Source organism: Microcebus murinus, chromosome 2 (assembly GCF_040939455.1).
Source record: "Microcebus murinus isolate Inina chromosome 2, M.murinus_Inina_mat1.0, whole genome shotgun sequence".
Classification (NCBI taxonomy): domain Eukaryota; kingdom Metazoa; phylum Chordata; class Mammalia; order Primates; family Cheirogaleidae; genus Microcebus; species Microcebus murinus.
Window position 1 is genome coordinate 34,490,991 of NC_134105.1, and position 13,411 is coordinate 34,504,401.

At 37.7% G+C, this 13,411-nt stretch overlaps 1 protein-coding gene across 10 annotated transcripts in view; it reads left to right on the forward strand.

Annotated features, from left to right (window-relative positions):
- Nucleotides 1-13,411, forward strand: part of MAST2 (microtubule associated serine/threonine kinase 2) — a 200,525-nt gene that overhangs the window by 106,796 nt on the left and 80,318 nt on the right. Inside the window, exon 2 of one of the 10 annotated variants that reach the window (XM_012776042.3) lies at nucleotides 2,810-3,004. The exons of the other annotated variants lie outside the window; for them this stretch is intronic. Within the exon in view, the coding sequence (XP_012631496.2) occupies nucleotides 2,810-3,004 (195 nt within the window). The remainder of the gene's footprint in view (nucleotides 1-2,809; nucleotides 3,005-13,411) is intronic. 10 annotated transcript variants of the gene reach the window in all.

Sequence of the window (13,411 nt, forward strand, 5' to 3'; positions counted from 1 at the left end):
TAATGCCAACTAACACAGCTTCATTTGCTTGGATGAAGACTGCTTTAGAGATGTCTGTCAGGAAGAGGGCTGAGCTGGCTTCATTATTCAAGGTCAAAACAGTGGTCCCTGACAGAGGCATATGAGGTTTCCAATTCTGGAAACTGAATTAGATGTCATTTTAGGGGTTCCTAGGTACTTGGGGAACTGGAGTAACAATGAAGATAGTTATTTCCTTCCCTTGAAAGCAAATGTTTATTTAATGTTAGCGTCCAAGCTGCAAATATAAGCTCCGTGAATTTGATAAACAAATGGAAATGAAAAGTGTCTCCTCCTTTGACTAAAGAGAGTATTATGTTTCTGTCCATGGCCTGTCAGGTCAGGCCCTCAGATCTGCCCTTGCACATCCAAGCATGAGTCCTTTAGGATGTGACCTGGATTTTATTTCTGTATTGGCTAATATAGAAATAGACTTTATTAGGTGAGAATTTCAAAGCTGGGGAATGAAAGAAGCCTTCCACTTCACTTCAGCATGGCTTTTCCAAGAGCTCAGGCTTATTTAATGAAGAAGTGCTGAGTGAATTGATGAGTAAATTAGAGAACCAGTGAAAGAGGAGTCCTAGAATCCATTTCACCTCAGTTGCCTTGAACTGCTTTTGCTTCACTCACAGGGCAGAGGGAATGCCCTTCAGATTCGCTTCCCCAGAGTGGGAGAGCATGGCCTACCCCCCCCCCCAGAAGACAGGCTTTTTCAGTGTCTGTGCATACTTGTTGATTGAAGTGGTGCTTCTGCCAGACCTTGGAAAACAGGACTTCTTTGAAGTTATATGATTAGAGTATTGGCATACTTTAAAAAAATTTTTTATTCCCATACTGAGATAAAAGTAAAAGACCGTTAAAAAGAAACTTCATCAGTAATAATTTTAAATGTGTTATGTAAAGTACAGGTGACTTGTTATCAAAATTGAAATTTTTTAGATGGAATTTGTAGTTTAAGAAAATATAAATGATCAAAAATCTTGCTCTACAAATGTTGGTACACTGGTATTGGAATCATTCTATCTGCTTTAGTGATTTTGAATTAGAAAAATATCCCCAATGGAACTATAATATTATAGTAAGTAGTTTATAAATCACCTTTCCTTTTTCAAGCAATTCTTTAGTCCCATTGTTATAACCAGGTTGCAGAATGGCAATTAGGAGCAAAAAGAAAATGAGATTTGGTTTTTGTAATCTCAATTATATATCATCAAAATGGTTTTATGTGATTAGATTTAATAATCCAGAATTTTGTGTGATCAGTATTATTCAGGTTAATAAGTACTAAGTGCATGATTATATATTCTAATTAGCTCTAACATATATATGAGGAAGCTTAATTTTGAAACAGTTCTTCAAAAGAGTGAAAATTCTTTTTGAAAATGAGAAATTAACCCCCAGTTTTTTTGCTGCTTGTAATTTGAAAACATACATCGAGTTCGTGGAAATTTGGCCATGCTTGTAATTTTAAACATCTGTCTGTCCTCCCCTTTCCTATCCTATTACATCCCTGTATTGCATACCTACCTGACAAATAAACTGAAGCCCGCTAAAAGGATAATGAATGAAGATTTCCTTTAAAATATGTAATTAAGCACAAGTAGAATGTCACCATAGCCATATTCTAAGCAGTCAGCAATAATAGTATAGGAAACTAACATAATTTTGAAACAGATCAGGTGCTTATGTGACACTCAAGTAATTTTTTTTCACCTTGGAAATAAAGTGTTATAGTTAAATATATATATAGAAAGCCATGCCTATACAATAGCAAATTAAATACTGTGAATCTGTTAATTATTTTTCATCATTTCTGTCATATGTACAAATGATTTGATCTGTTTTTAATCTGATTATTTTATTTATTTAATAGCCTTCAATAGAATATAACATATCAAAATGGCTAGAGTATTTTTAGGGGAAAAACATAATCTGGAAAACCAAAATTTAAATAGAAGTGGCCGGGCGTGGTGGCTCACACCTGTAATCCTAGCATTCTGGGAGGCGAGGCAGAAGGATTACTCAAGGTCAGGAGTTCAAAAGCAGCCTGAGCAAGAGCGAGACCCCCGTCTCTACTAAAAATAGAAAGAAATTAATTGGCCAACTAAAAAAAATATATAGAAAAAAATTACCCAGGCATGGTAGCACATGCCTGTAGTCCCAGCTACTTGGGAGGCTGAGACAGGAGGATCGCTTGAGCCCAGGAGTTTGAGGTTGCTGTGAGCTAGGCTGGCGCCATGGCACTCTAGCCTTGGCAACACAGTACTCTAGCCTTGGCAACACAGTGATACTCTGTCTCAAAAAAAAAATAAAATAAATAGAAGTAAAATGTATTATACCGAATTGACATTATTTTATATACTCATTAGGGAAAAGTTAGTGTTATTGTAGATATAATCAATAATTCATAAACTGTTGAGCATGTTTTATATTTATGGACCTATACATTTCTGTAGGGAGTTTTAGTAGTCATTGAACATTAACTGTTACCTGTTGCTTGCTAATTGATGAGTTGTAGTAAGTTTGTGGTGTTTGGTTTGCCCAGAAGCCAATTCTGAATACTTTGAATAGCCAAAATTAAAATTAAATTTTTGATTTTAATTTTGTGGATTAGGTTTTAGTTCTGTTGTGATTCTGTACCAACCTTGGTGCTGAAGTATGATATTTGAGAATGATTTTTGACCACTTACTTTGCTTGAGCTTCTGGCCAAAACTAACCCACTTTGAATATGTTTCTTTTTGGTTGAGAAGTTATCACTGACCTTGTTTTTTCCTATTGTGGTATTGTCAGAATCTCCACTCTTTGCCGAGGAGCTGAAGTGAACCAGCACATGTTTTCACCCACATTGGCTCCAGCTCTCTCCCTCACTAAAATCCCATTTAGTGCTGATTGTGCTCTGGTTACTTCTCCTCTTGCCTTTTTCCTGAACCCACACGCCCACAGCAGTCCTGGCAGTCCCTGTTCCAGCCGCCCATTGCAGTGGAGGTAAGGAAACCTGCTGTGATGTGAACATGGGCCTTGGCAATTGCTTTTGGCCTCATAGTAAAACCCATACCTCACTCCTTAATAATGGGGAGAAACTGAATATGAGTCATGGAGCAGAGTCCTGTCACAGAGAAGAGTAATAGGAATATCATGATATGTGCTATATTCAGAATTTGAGGAGAAAGGAGAATATCTTGTCAGTACTTAGATAGTTGTGTGCCCCTCCTGACCTTTGGACAGCTCTGTGAACCATGACCTGTGACCACCCCATAGCCTGACAGGAGGCTAGAATTCTTTAGAGGTTAAAAAGTCCAAATCTCATATTTTATACAACAGGACGATTTGATTCCAAAATAGGTTAAATGATTTGTTCAGGTTGGTGAAAATAGCTCTCCTCCCATTTCTATCAGCCTGCCTTTTCATATATTCAACACTATTTGATTACATACTATGTGCTGGGCACTGTTTTAATCATGGAAAACAAAGCAGTGAACACAAAGAGATACAGTCCCTGTCTTCAGGGAGCTTAGATTCTAATGGAGGGAGACAGACAAACAAGCTAATGAGCAAATATATAACACAATGGATGGCCTTAAGTGCTACCGAGAAACACACAGTAGGATAAAGGAGTAGGGAATGTGGGAGCCAGGGTTTGACATTTTATGTAAGGTAGTCAGATCCTTGTAAGTTGACATACAAGGAAAGACCTAAATGAAGTCATGGAGCCAGAGTGGAGGTATCGGGAGGAAGAGTGTTCAAGACAGAGGTAGCATTGAGTATCAAGGGCCTGATCTAGGAGCTTGCTCTGTGTGTGCTTTGTGCAGCACAGGGTCCAGTGAAGCTGGTGCAGAATAAGTTAGCTGGTGAGTGGTAGGAAGTGAGGTCTGAGGTATAGGGGGGAGCCAGATTAAAGAACTTTAAAGGCTATTATAAAGACTTCTGTTTTTTGCTGAGTGAGGTGATTAGCCATTGGAGGATTTCAAGTGGAAAAATGTCACAATCAGAGCGAAAGATCACTCTGGCTATAGTTAGAAAGCTACTGGTATAATCTAAGGAAGAGACAATGGTTATTTGAACTCATGAGTATATAGATGGTAAGAAGTGGTCAGATTTGGGGATGTCTTTTGAAGGTAGAATTGATAGGATTTGTTGGTAGATTAGATGCAGGGCTTGAGAAAAAGATAAGGATGACAGAAGATTTTGGACTGAACAACTAGAAAATTGGAGTTACCATGAACTGAGACTGGGAAATTACAAGAGATAGCCAATTAGACATTCAATGACAGATGCGAGAGGTCTGGGCCAAAGGTATATAATTAGAAATTGACAGCATATAAGTGATACAAATCATCTAATTTATGAGCTTATCCAGTGAGTGACGATTGATAGAGAATAAAGAGCTGTCCAAGGATTGAGCCCTTGGGCAGTCTGACTTTTAGAGGTTGAAGATAATGAGGAAGTAGCAAAGGAGAGACTAAAAAGGAGTAGCTATTTAGGAAGAAAAACCAGGAGAGGTATCTTAGAAGCCAATTGAAAAAGAATTTTTCAAAAAGAAAGATGTATCTGATCCATAGGCATTTGTCAAGCTTTTGTTAGAAAAAAAGTAACATGAGAAACTAAAAATTTAAGTAAAAACACAGTGTATTATACAGATTTAAGAGACATTGTTTGATGGAAGTTAAATTCTACAGACAGCTTTGAACACCCTTACAGAGATATTAGCCCTTGGTGTATGAGGCTGAGAAAGATTATAAATTGGGTAGCTACAGCCTAAGGTATTCCCAGTCTTGGCACATAGCTTGAAGTAGTACCTCTTGACACCTGTCTCAGAACATACAATGTAGAGCAATGTTGTGCAACTTTGGGCATGAAGACTTGTTAAATTTCATGGTTTTTTTTTTGTTTTTTTTTTTTGAGGCAGAGTCTCACTCCATCACCTGGACTAGGGTGCCATGGCGTCATCCTAGCTTACAGCAACCTCATACTCCTGGGCTCAAGTGATCTTCCTACCTCAGCCTGGAATTACAGGCGCATGCCACCACGTCTGGCTAATTTTTTTATTAGAGACAGAGTTTCACTCTTGCTCAGGCTGGTCTCGAACTCCTGACCTCAAGTGATCCTCCTGCCTCGGCCTCTCAGAATACTAAGATTAGAGGCGTGAGCCACCACACATGGACAAATTTCATGAGTTTTTTTCCCTCCTAGACTTGTTCACGTGTTTGGTCACAGTATAGTGCTTCATTTCATTCTTTTTTATGTCTGTCCCATGCAGAGTACCAGTTCAGTGATAGGACAATATGATTTTAGTTTGTTGTTTACTGCAGTGGTCCCTAACACTTTTGGCAGGGACTGATTTCATGGAAGATAATTTTTCCATGGATGGGGGTGGCGGATCTCAGGCTGTGGATCTCAGGCTGTGATTCGAGCAATGGGGAACGGCTGTGAATACAGATGAAGCTTTGCTCACTGCTCACCTCCTGCCGTGCCACCTGGATCCTAAGTTTCATGGAAGACAATTTTTCCACAGATGGGGTGGGGTTGGGGGGATTAGGGGGTGGAGCTCAAGCAGTGATGCCCAGCAAAGTTCCTAACAGGCCACAGACCAGTAATGGGTTGTGGACTGCAAGTTTACTTCGTGTTTTCATATTCTCTTAAACATTCTTGAGATTCTGAGGGTGTGGTTATTTGGAAATAGTTTGATCCTTTTGAAGATTACTTACAGGCTTTGGTTGGTGGGACCAGAGCAGCATTGGGGCTAATTTTTCCTTACTATGAGGCAATACTTTCTGAGTCTTCCACGTAATGTTGATGTATTGTGAGTGTTTTTCACGAAGACTGGTGGGAACATGAACTACTCCTGGCTTTGTGTGAGTTCTAGGGCTCATTTTCTTAGTCTTCTTACCCATATGTGCTGATTGCTCTTGAGTGAGAAATGTGAGAAGAACCCCCTACAGATCTCCAGAGTTAGGGCTTACTTTGTATATTTCCCTTCTGTCCGTTGTCTATAAACTCTTGTTTCACATATTTCATCTGTTTTTTTTGGTTTTTAAGGCACAAAGGTAAATTTGATCTGTGTTTCTCCATAATGGTGGAGAGCACAACTCTAATCTTCCTAATATTTTGAGCTCATGCTTCCATTATCAGATGTGATTATTACTTTATGAAATTATTGGTTGACTGATTCACATATTAGATAAAACCAATAGAAGCAGGACAGATTATTTTTATTTTAATTATTTTATCTTGCTTAGTCAAGAAAAGTTAAGAAATTAAATAATGAAAGAATAAGAATAGGTAATATCTGCTGAACATTTACGGTGTATTAAGCATTTTTCTAAATGGTTCATTTGTGTTGAATTTAATTCTCACAACACTCTGATGAGGTGGTTAACACATGTCCATTTTAGTGATGGAGGTGGATGATTCAAGTAAGTCTGTTTCATAGATGAAGATACTGTGGCACAGAGAGGTTAAGGGAAGTTAATAGTAGGCAAAAGAAACTGCTATTCAACCCATAGCATCTTATTCCAATGTCTGCAGTCTTAACCCCTCTCCTGTGATGTTTCTGATGAAACATGTACAATTAAGAATTTACTTAATTTAACAAATTCTGAGCACTTAATAGCTTCTAGACATTCCTAAGCACTTTATAATTTGTGGGTTATTCAATCTTTATAACAATGCTATGAGGTAGATATTGTGCTCATTCACGTGCGAGGAAGCTGGGTTGCAGAGAGATTAAGTAAATTGCTTGAGATAACAGAGCTGGGAAGAAGCAGAACTGGGATTAAAACCCGGGCAGTTTGGCTTCAGAGATCATTTCTTAAAAACTATACTGTTTTGCTTCTCCATGTAAGATATCTTCTTTATGTAATACAGTGTATTCTGAACCTATATAATTTTTGCAGCCCTAGGTATTTCCTTTTTCCAAGGTGACATGTTTGTAACATTCTTTAATAAGGGACTGGGCATGGTGGGTCATGCCTGTAATCTCAGTCTTTTGGAGGCTGAAGTGGGAGGATCACTTGAGGCAAGGAGTTTGAGGCCAGCCTAGCCAACATAGCAAGACCCCATTTCTAATTAAGAAATATATATATATATATATATATTTTTTTTTTTCCCCCCCCAAGGATTGGGAATTGATGTTCTTATAGTTCATTGTCACTTCTAGGCCATTACCTTTATTACTGTCTTTTTAAAACTTCTGTTGTTCCTTTAGGCCTGTCATTCCATTTACTCCGTTCATTGCTGTCGTCCACTGACTTAGTTGTGTTCTCTGTACTCCCATTCAGAGTCTAAGACAGAGTCAGTGCTTAGTGAAGACAATGATGAACCTCCATTCTACAGAATTCTTACCATGAACATGTTCCTATGAACATTGCTGGTATTAAACAATTAAACAAGTAAAGTGGAAAGAAGAGAAAAATGGTTCCAGTAAAAAATGTGAATAAGTGAAGAACTAAAAATTGAGAGCTACTGGCAACAAATTTGACCTTTATTTGAAAATAGACCCAGGAGAGAGGGAACTAGGATACATATACACACTGCCACTTTCCAGTGGTCATATTGGGATGTCTTTTATCTCTTTGAGGGAAGTATAACTGTTGTTTTGAGCTGAATTTTGTCCCACCAAAATTCATAGTTTGAATCCCTAACCCCCAGGTACCTCTGAATGTGACAGTATTTGGAAATAGAGTCTTTAAAGGGTTAAATGTAAGTTAAATATAGGTCATTAGGGTAGACCCTAATCCCATATGACTTGTATCCTTACAAGAAGAGAGGATTAGGACACAGACATGCTTAAAGGGAAGGCCATGGGAAGATAAAAGGAGAAGACAGCCATTTACAAAGCAAGGAATGAGGCCTCAGAAGAAACCAGCCCTGCCAACACCTTGATCTTGGACTTGCAGCTTCCCAACCTGTGAAGAAATACATTTCTGTTGTTTGGGCCAACCAGTATATGATACTCTGTTATGAATATCAACAGCAAACTAATAAAGCTGTGGAGGCTTTTGGCTTCATTAGCCCAGTGTCCCATTGCCTCATAGTATAGTGAAAACTGGCCCTGCTCAAAATCTTAACCCTCTTGATTGTGTCTTAGCGGTGGTATTAGGACCTTACAGATTGTTTCCTATGATAATCTGAAGGACAATCAAGGCACACTTTTGAAGTGATGTTCACTCTAGCTCTATGTCCTACATTTCTGTTTGTTCCTTGATTAGAAGGGATAGGTCTGTTATAGATAGACCTTGATGCTAACTCTTACGTGTCTCAGATGAGTATGATTGCCTTTAAGAGGCATAAATAATATAATGGAGATTTTGACTGAGTCATATAACCTCTTGTATATCTTCTAAGAGTATGCTTCCAGTGTTTTGATTGACATTCAAGCATAGATATTGCATTTGTAGCATAACTGTTTGAAAGAGTGCTAGATAGTATCTGTGGTGTCCCTGAAGATAAAGGAAGCAATTGTGTCAATGGCTATTCACTGGCCCAGCTGTGGACTTGCTAGGGATAGAAGCTGGATGTTAGCAACTTTCTAGAACACAGAATGACTTAGGTTTTGAGTCAATCTTGAATTGCCATAGACTTTGTCAGCCCTAAATAGGAGAGCATGCAGCAAGAAATCCTTATTAGAGGGATGTTTATATTGGGTGGGTTCTCACTTTAGCCTGTTTCCTACTACATAGGAATTTCTTCCATACTGTGTCCAGCAAAAGGCTGTTGAGCCTTTGCTTGAACATTTCAGCAACAAGTAGTTTAGCACTGACGCTTGCGTCCGTTGGTACTAATTCAGTCCTCGGGCCCCTCCTGTGTCACATGTGTGAGAGACTTTCTGTAGATTTATATGGGAAAGGACAGGTGTTCCTTTGTGCCTCCTCCAAAACTAGGCAGCCTTTGAAACCCCTTTGTGGTAGTGTCAAGATTATTTCCTGCCAAAGAGAAAGCACTATTTTCGTTATACCGGCACCTGCTTTTCTTGTCTTTCTTTTTACAACTGCTTTTCAAAGTATTTCCAAAAGAGGAACATCTCCAGAACTTGTTCTTATCCTGGCTCTGCTGCATACCAGTGGTAGGCAAATTATTTCACTCTTTCTACCTCGGTTTTCTACATTATTAAAACTGGGAAAATAATAGTACATCAAGTGTTGGATTAAGGATTAAATGAGTCAATATATGTAAAATGGTTTAGAGTACTACCTGGACTGCTGTCGTAGTTATTTTGCTGCACCACTGTTGGAAAACTCACATGTTGCTGATCCTCAGCACTTCATTTGGTTTCCATCAATTTCTTCATAGTCTTATTTTCCCATGGACACCTCTGGGTATCGCTTACCCTGTGTCCATACTGTAGAAGCCTTGTCACTGGCTAAGATAAGGCGGTAGCAGCCGGGTGCCCTGCTGACCTGTCTTGCAGTCTCACTAATTGTTGCTGCTGAAAATTGGCCTGTTGGGGCTCACACGGACATGGGCTGAAATGAGAAACACCCTGAATTACATTCTTTTCAAAAGAACTATTTTTGGGCAATGGGGAAAGTCCATCAAAAATAGTTTTAATATGTTTCATTTCTTCTCTTGTGTTAGGGAAGGAGCATCTTGAGAGTATCTTCAGGAGAAGTGATTCTCTTGTTAGAGGAAGGGAAAGTCTGTTTTGTTTTGATGGAAAGGTAAAGAAATAAAGAATACTGGCTGTGATTACCTCAGAAAACCTGTATGGCAGATAACTTTTCATGGGCCCAGGCTTCAGATGGCCAAATAAACATATAATTCTGTTTGGTTAGATGCCAAATGCTTGCTTTTGGCTAAGAGCAGGAAACTGAAGCTTTCTAGGGTACTTCTGTTTCTAGAACTAGGGAAATTCTGTTTACTGAATTAAACATTGTATTATGGAAAAATCTCAAAAACATTCAAAAGTAGAGAGTCATATTACATCCCCATGCATTGTCACTCATGGTCAGTGCTGTTTCATCTGCATCCTCACCTATTTGCCTTCTCTCTCTCCATTATTTTGAAGGAAATACCAGGTTTCATATCATTTCCTCTGTAAATATTTCAGTTTATGTCTCTAAAGGTATAAAAAACATAACCACAATATCAGAACACCTAAAACAGCAATAATTTATCAATATCATCAAATATCCAGTTAGTATTCAAATATATTTTACAATTTGTTTTTTTGAATTAGTAGCCAAAGTATGCCAACACAATACATTTAATATGTCTCTTAAGTAGAGTGACCATGTAATTTATTATGTAAATTAGGAAACCTTTTGATAATGAAAGAGGGAGGATTCTATTAATAATTATACTGGCACAATGGGCATAAACCTATTAAATAAAAAAATTGGGGTCAGTCATGGTGGCTAATGCCTGTAATCCTAGCACTTTGGGAGGCTGAGGCAGAAGGATTACGTGAGGCCAGGAGTTTGAGACCAGTCTGAACAAGAGCGAGACTCGTCTCTACCAAAAAAAAATAGAAAAATTAACCAGGTGTGGTGGCGTGCACCTGTAGTGCCAGCTACTCCAGAGGTTGAAGCAGGAGATTGTAACTGTATAGCTATATGTAGCCAAATAGGGTCTGAGAAATAAGCTTATGCAGCCATCAATTCATTTGTGTCTTTGGGAGTCTGTTCCTTAGTACTACCTTGAATTAATTCTCTTTTTGACTACCACCGCTAAAGCTAGCGTTTATCTCATCTACTGAGTTTTATTTCTACAATTTTAATTTATAAAATATCTAATTCAATTTTTCCACATCTAACTATTCTTATTTTATTACTGCCAGTTTTGATTCATTACTTTTTATTTTTAAATTTTTATTCATTTTAATCTCTAATAATCTAATCTGAATGTTCTGTATTTGCAAATCTTTTTCAGATTTTTATTATTTGAATTTCAACTAAAGGAAAATTATCTTCCCACTATTGATTTTATTGGGTGACTTTCTTAACATTAGATTTCTTTAAGCATTTTGGTTACCATATGAATAGTAATTTGTGACTGGACACGGTAGCTCATGCCTGTAATCCTAGCACTCTGGGAGCCAAGGCGGGCGGATTGCTTGAGGTCAGGAGTTCAAAACCAGCTTGAGCAAGAGCGAGACCCCATCTCTACTATAAATAGAAAGAAATTAATTGGCCAACTAATATATATAGAAAAAATTAGCCGGGCATGGTGGTGCATGCCTGTAGTCCCAGCTACTCGGGAGTCTGAGGCAGCAGGATTGCTTGAGCCCAGTAGTTGGAGGTTGCTGTGAGCTAGGCTGATGCCAAGGCACTCACTCTAGCCTAGGTGACAAAGCGAGACTCTGTCTCAAAAAAAAAAAAAAAAAAAAAAAAAAGAATAGTAATTTGTTTTTTATGTAGCTATTACTATCATATTGACAGTTATATATCTTTACATTCTATCATCTGTTATGTTTTCTATTTTATTGGCCAGAGCTTCTTGTTATTAGGTTCACTGGTAGTAATGAAAGCAAGCATCCTTGTTTTTTGTTGACCTTACAGGGAATATATCTAAAATTTTTTCTTTGATAGCCTGGATAACATAGTGAGACCCCATCTCTACAAAACATTAAAAAAAATTACCTGAATATGTGGCACATGCCTGTGGTCCTAGCCACTTGGGAGGCTGAGGTGGGAGGATTGCTTTGTGCCCAGGAGTTTGAGAATGCAGTGAGTTGTGATTGTATAACTGTACTCCAATCTGAATGACAGAGCAAGACTCTGTCAAAAAAAGAAAAAATTTCCCTTGAGTATAATTTTTGCTTTAAATTTTGAATAAAGAGCCTTTTAAAATTAAGAAAATTTCTTGTGTTTTCTATTTTTTGAGAGTTTTTCTTTATATACAACCAAACTTTATCAAATATCTGTTTTGTATTTTTCTCTTTTAAATGCTAATACTTTCAGTTATACAATATGAAAAAAATCACATTTGCTAATGTTACCCTTGCTCTTAGCAGAAAATTGTAAATATTGGGAAGCTGTCAAATTCATGATAATAGATACAGGTTTTTAAAAATTCTGATTTTTTGCTTAAAGGTAAGATTATATCATTGGCAACAAATGCTGTAAGTTGTTTTCTTTAAAGCAATAAGCTTAATTTGTTCATTTTAAAAAAAGTGTGCAGATACTTTAAGTCTTAATAACCACAATACATCATTAATGAAAAAAATGGCTGGTCAGCTCACAGCTCAGTCACACATGTGTTGCCGTCAAGATAATCATTGCACTTCGGTAATTTAGCGGAAGTGCTTTGTGCATACTTCTCATTTTGTTACACAGAATTTTCAAAAAAGAGTTGAGATTTAATAAAATTGCTATTTTTTACTGCTTCATCAAGAACATCTTTTTAAGTGAATCTGTTTTTTGTTTTTTTTTTAATTTTAACTGTGAGTAGGTAGTGGTGAAAATATAATCACTACTAGAACAGTTCAGTTCTGCTTGTACTAAGGTGCCAGAAGTTTTGCCCACCATTGCTTTTGTAACATCAGTGCAAATGTCAACCCAGTGAAAAAGGTAAATGATGTCTCATTATTTCTGTGAAAATAGTTTTGACTTTGTAGTCTTCCTGAAAGGGTGTCAGGGATCCACAGAGGTTTACGGACCATGCTTGAGAGTCACTGTCCAACTTGATTATAGTGGGTTTGGTTTTTGTTTTAATTCAGCCAGCTAAAATTTTATAGAATTAAAGCGTATATGTTTATAAAGGATATGAACCTATAATTTTCTTAGGCTGTGGTTATCTGGTTTTGAATCACAGTTACACTAATGTCATGAAATAACTTAGGTAGCTTTTCCTCTTATTCTATTTTGCAGCACTTTATAAGACAAGGATCACTTGTTCCTAGAAAGTTCGTTAGTATTCTCTTGTAAAGCTGTCTGTGGTGGGATAGCATAGAGATGCATAATAAATTTTATAATGGAAGTATAGGGAGGGGAAAAAACTTCTGGCCTCTTAGGTTTTATAAATGGAACCTGTGAATTAAACTGAGAAAAGAGGGACTTAAGAGCAGAAAAAAATAGAGTTTATTTACATTTGCAATGTGCATACTTGGGAAAACTTAGTGATGAGTAACTTATTAGGCTGGGTCTGGTAGCTCATGCCTGTAATCCTACACTTTGGGAGGCTGAGATGAGAGGATCACTTGAGGCCAAAAGGTCTAGACAAGCCCAAGCAACACAGTGAAACCCTGTCTCTACAAAAAATAGAAATATTAACCAGGTGAGTTGGTGCATGCCTGTAGTCCCAGCTACTCAGAAGGCTGAGGCAGGAGGATTGCTTGAGATTGCAGTGAGCTATGATGACGCCACTGCACTCTAGCCTGGGCAATAGAGTGAGACCCTGCCTCAAAAAAAAAAAAAAAAAGGCATCTGGGGCCTATATACCATCTTAACAAAGAGT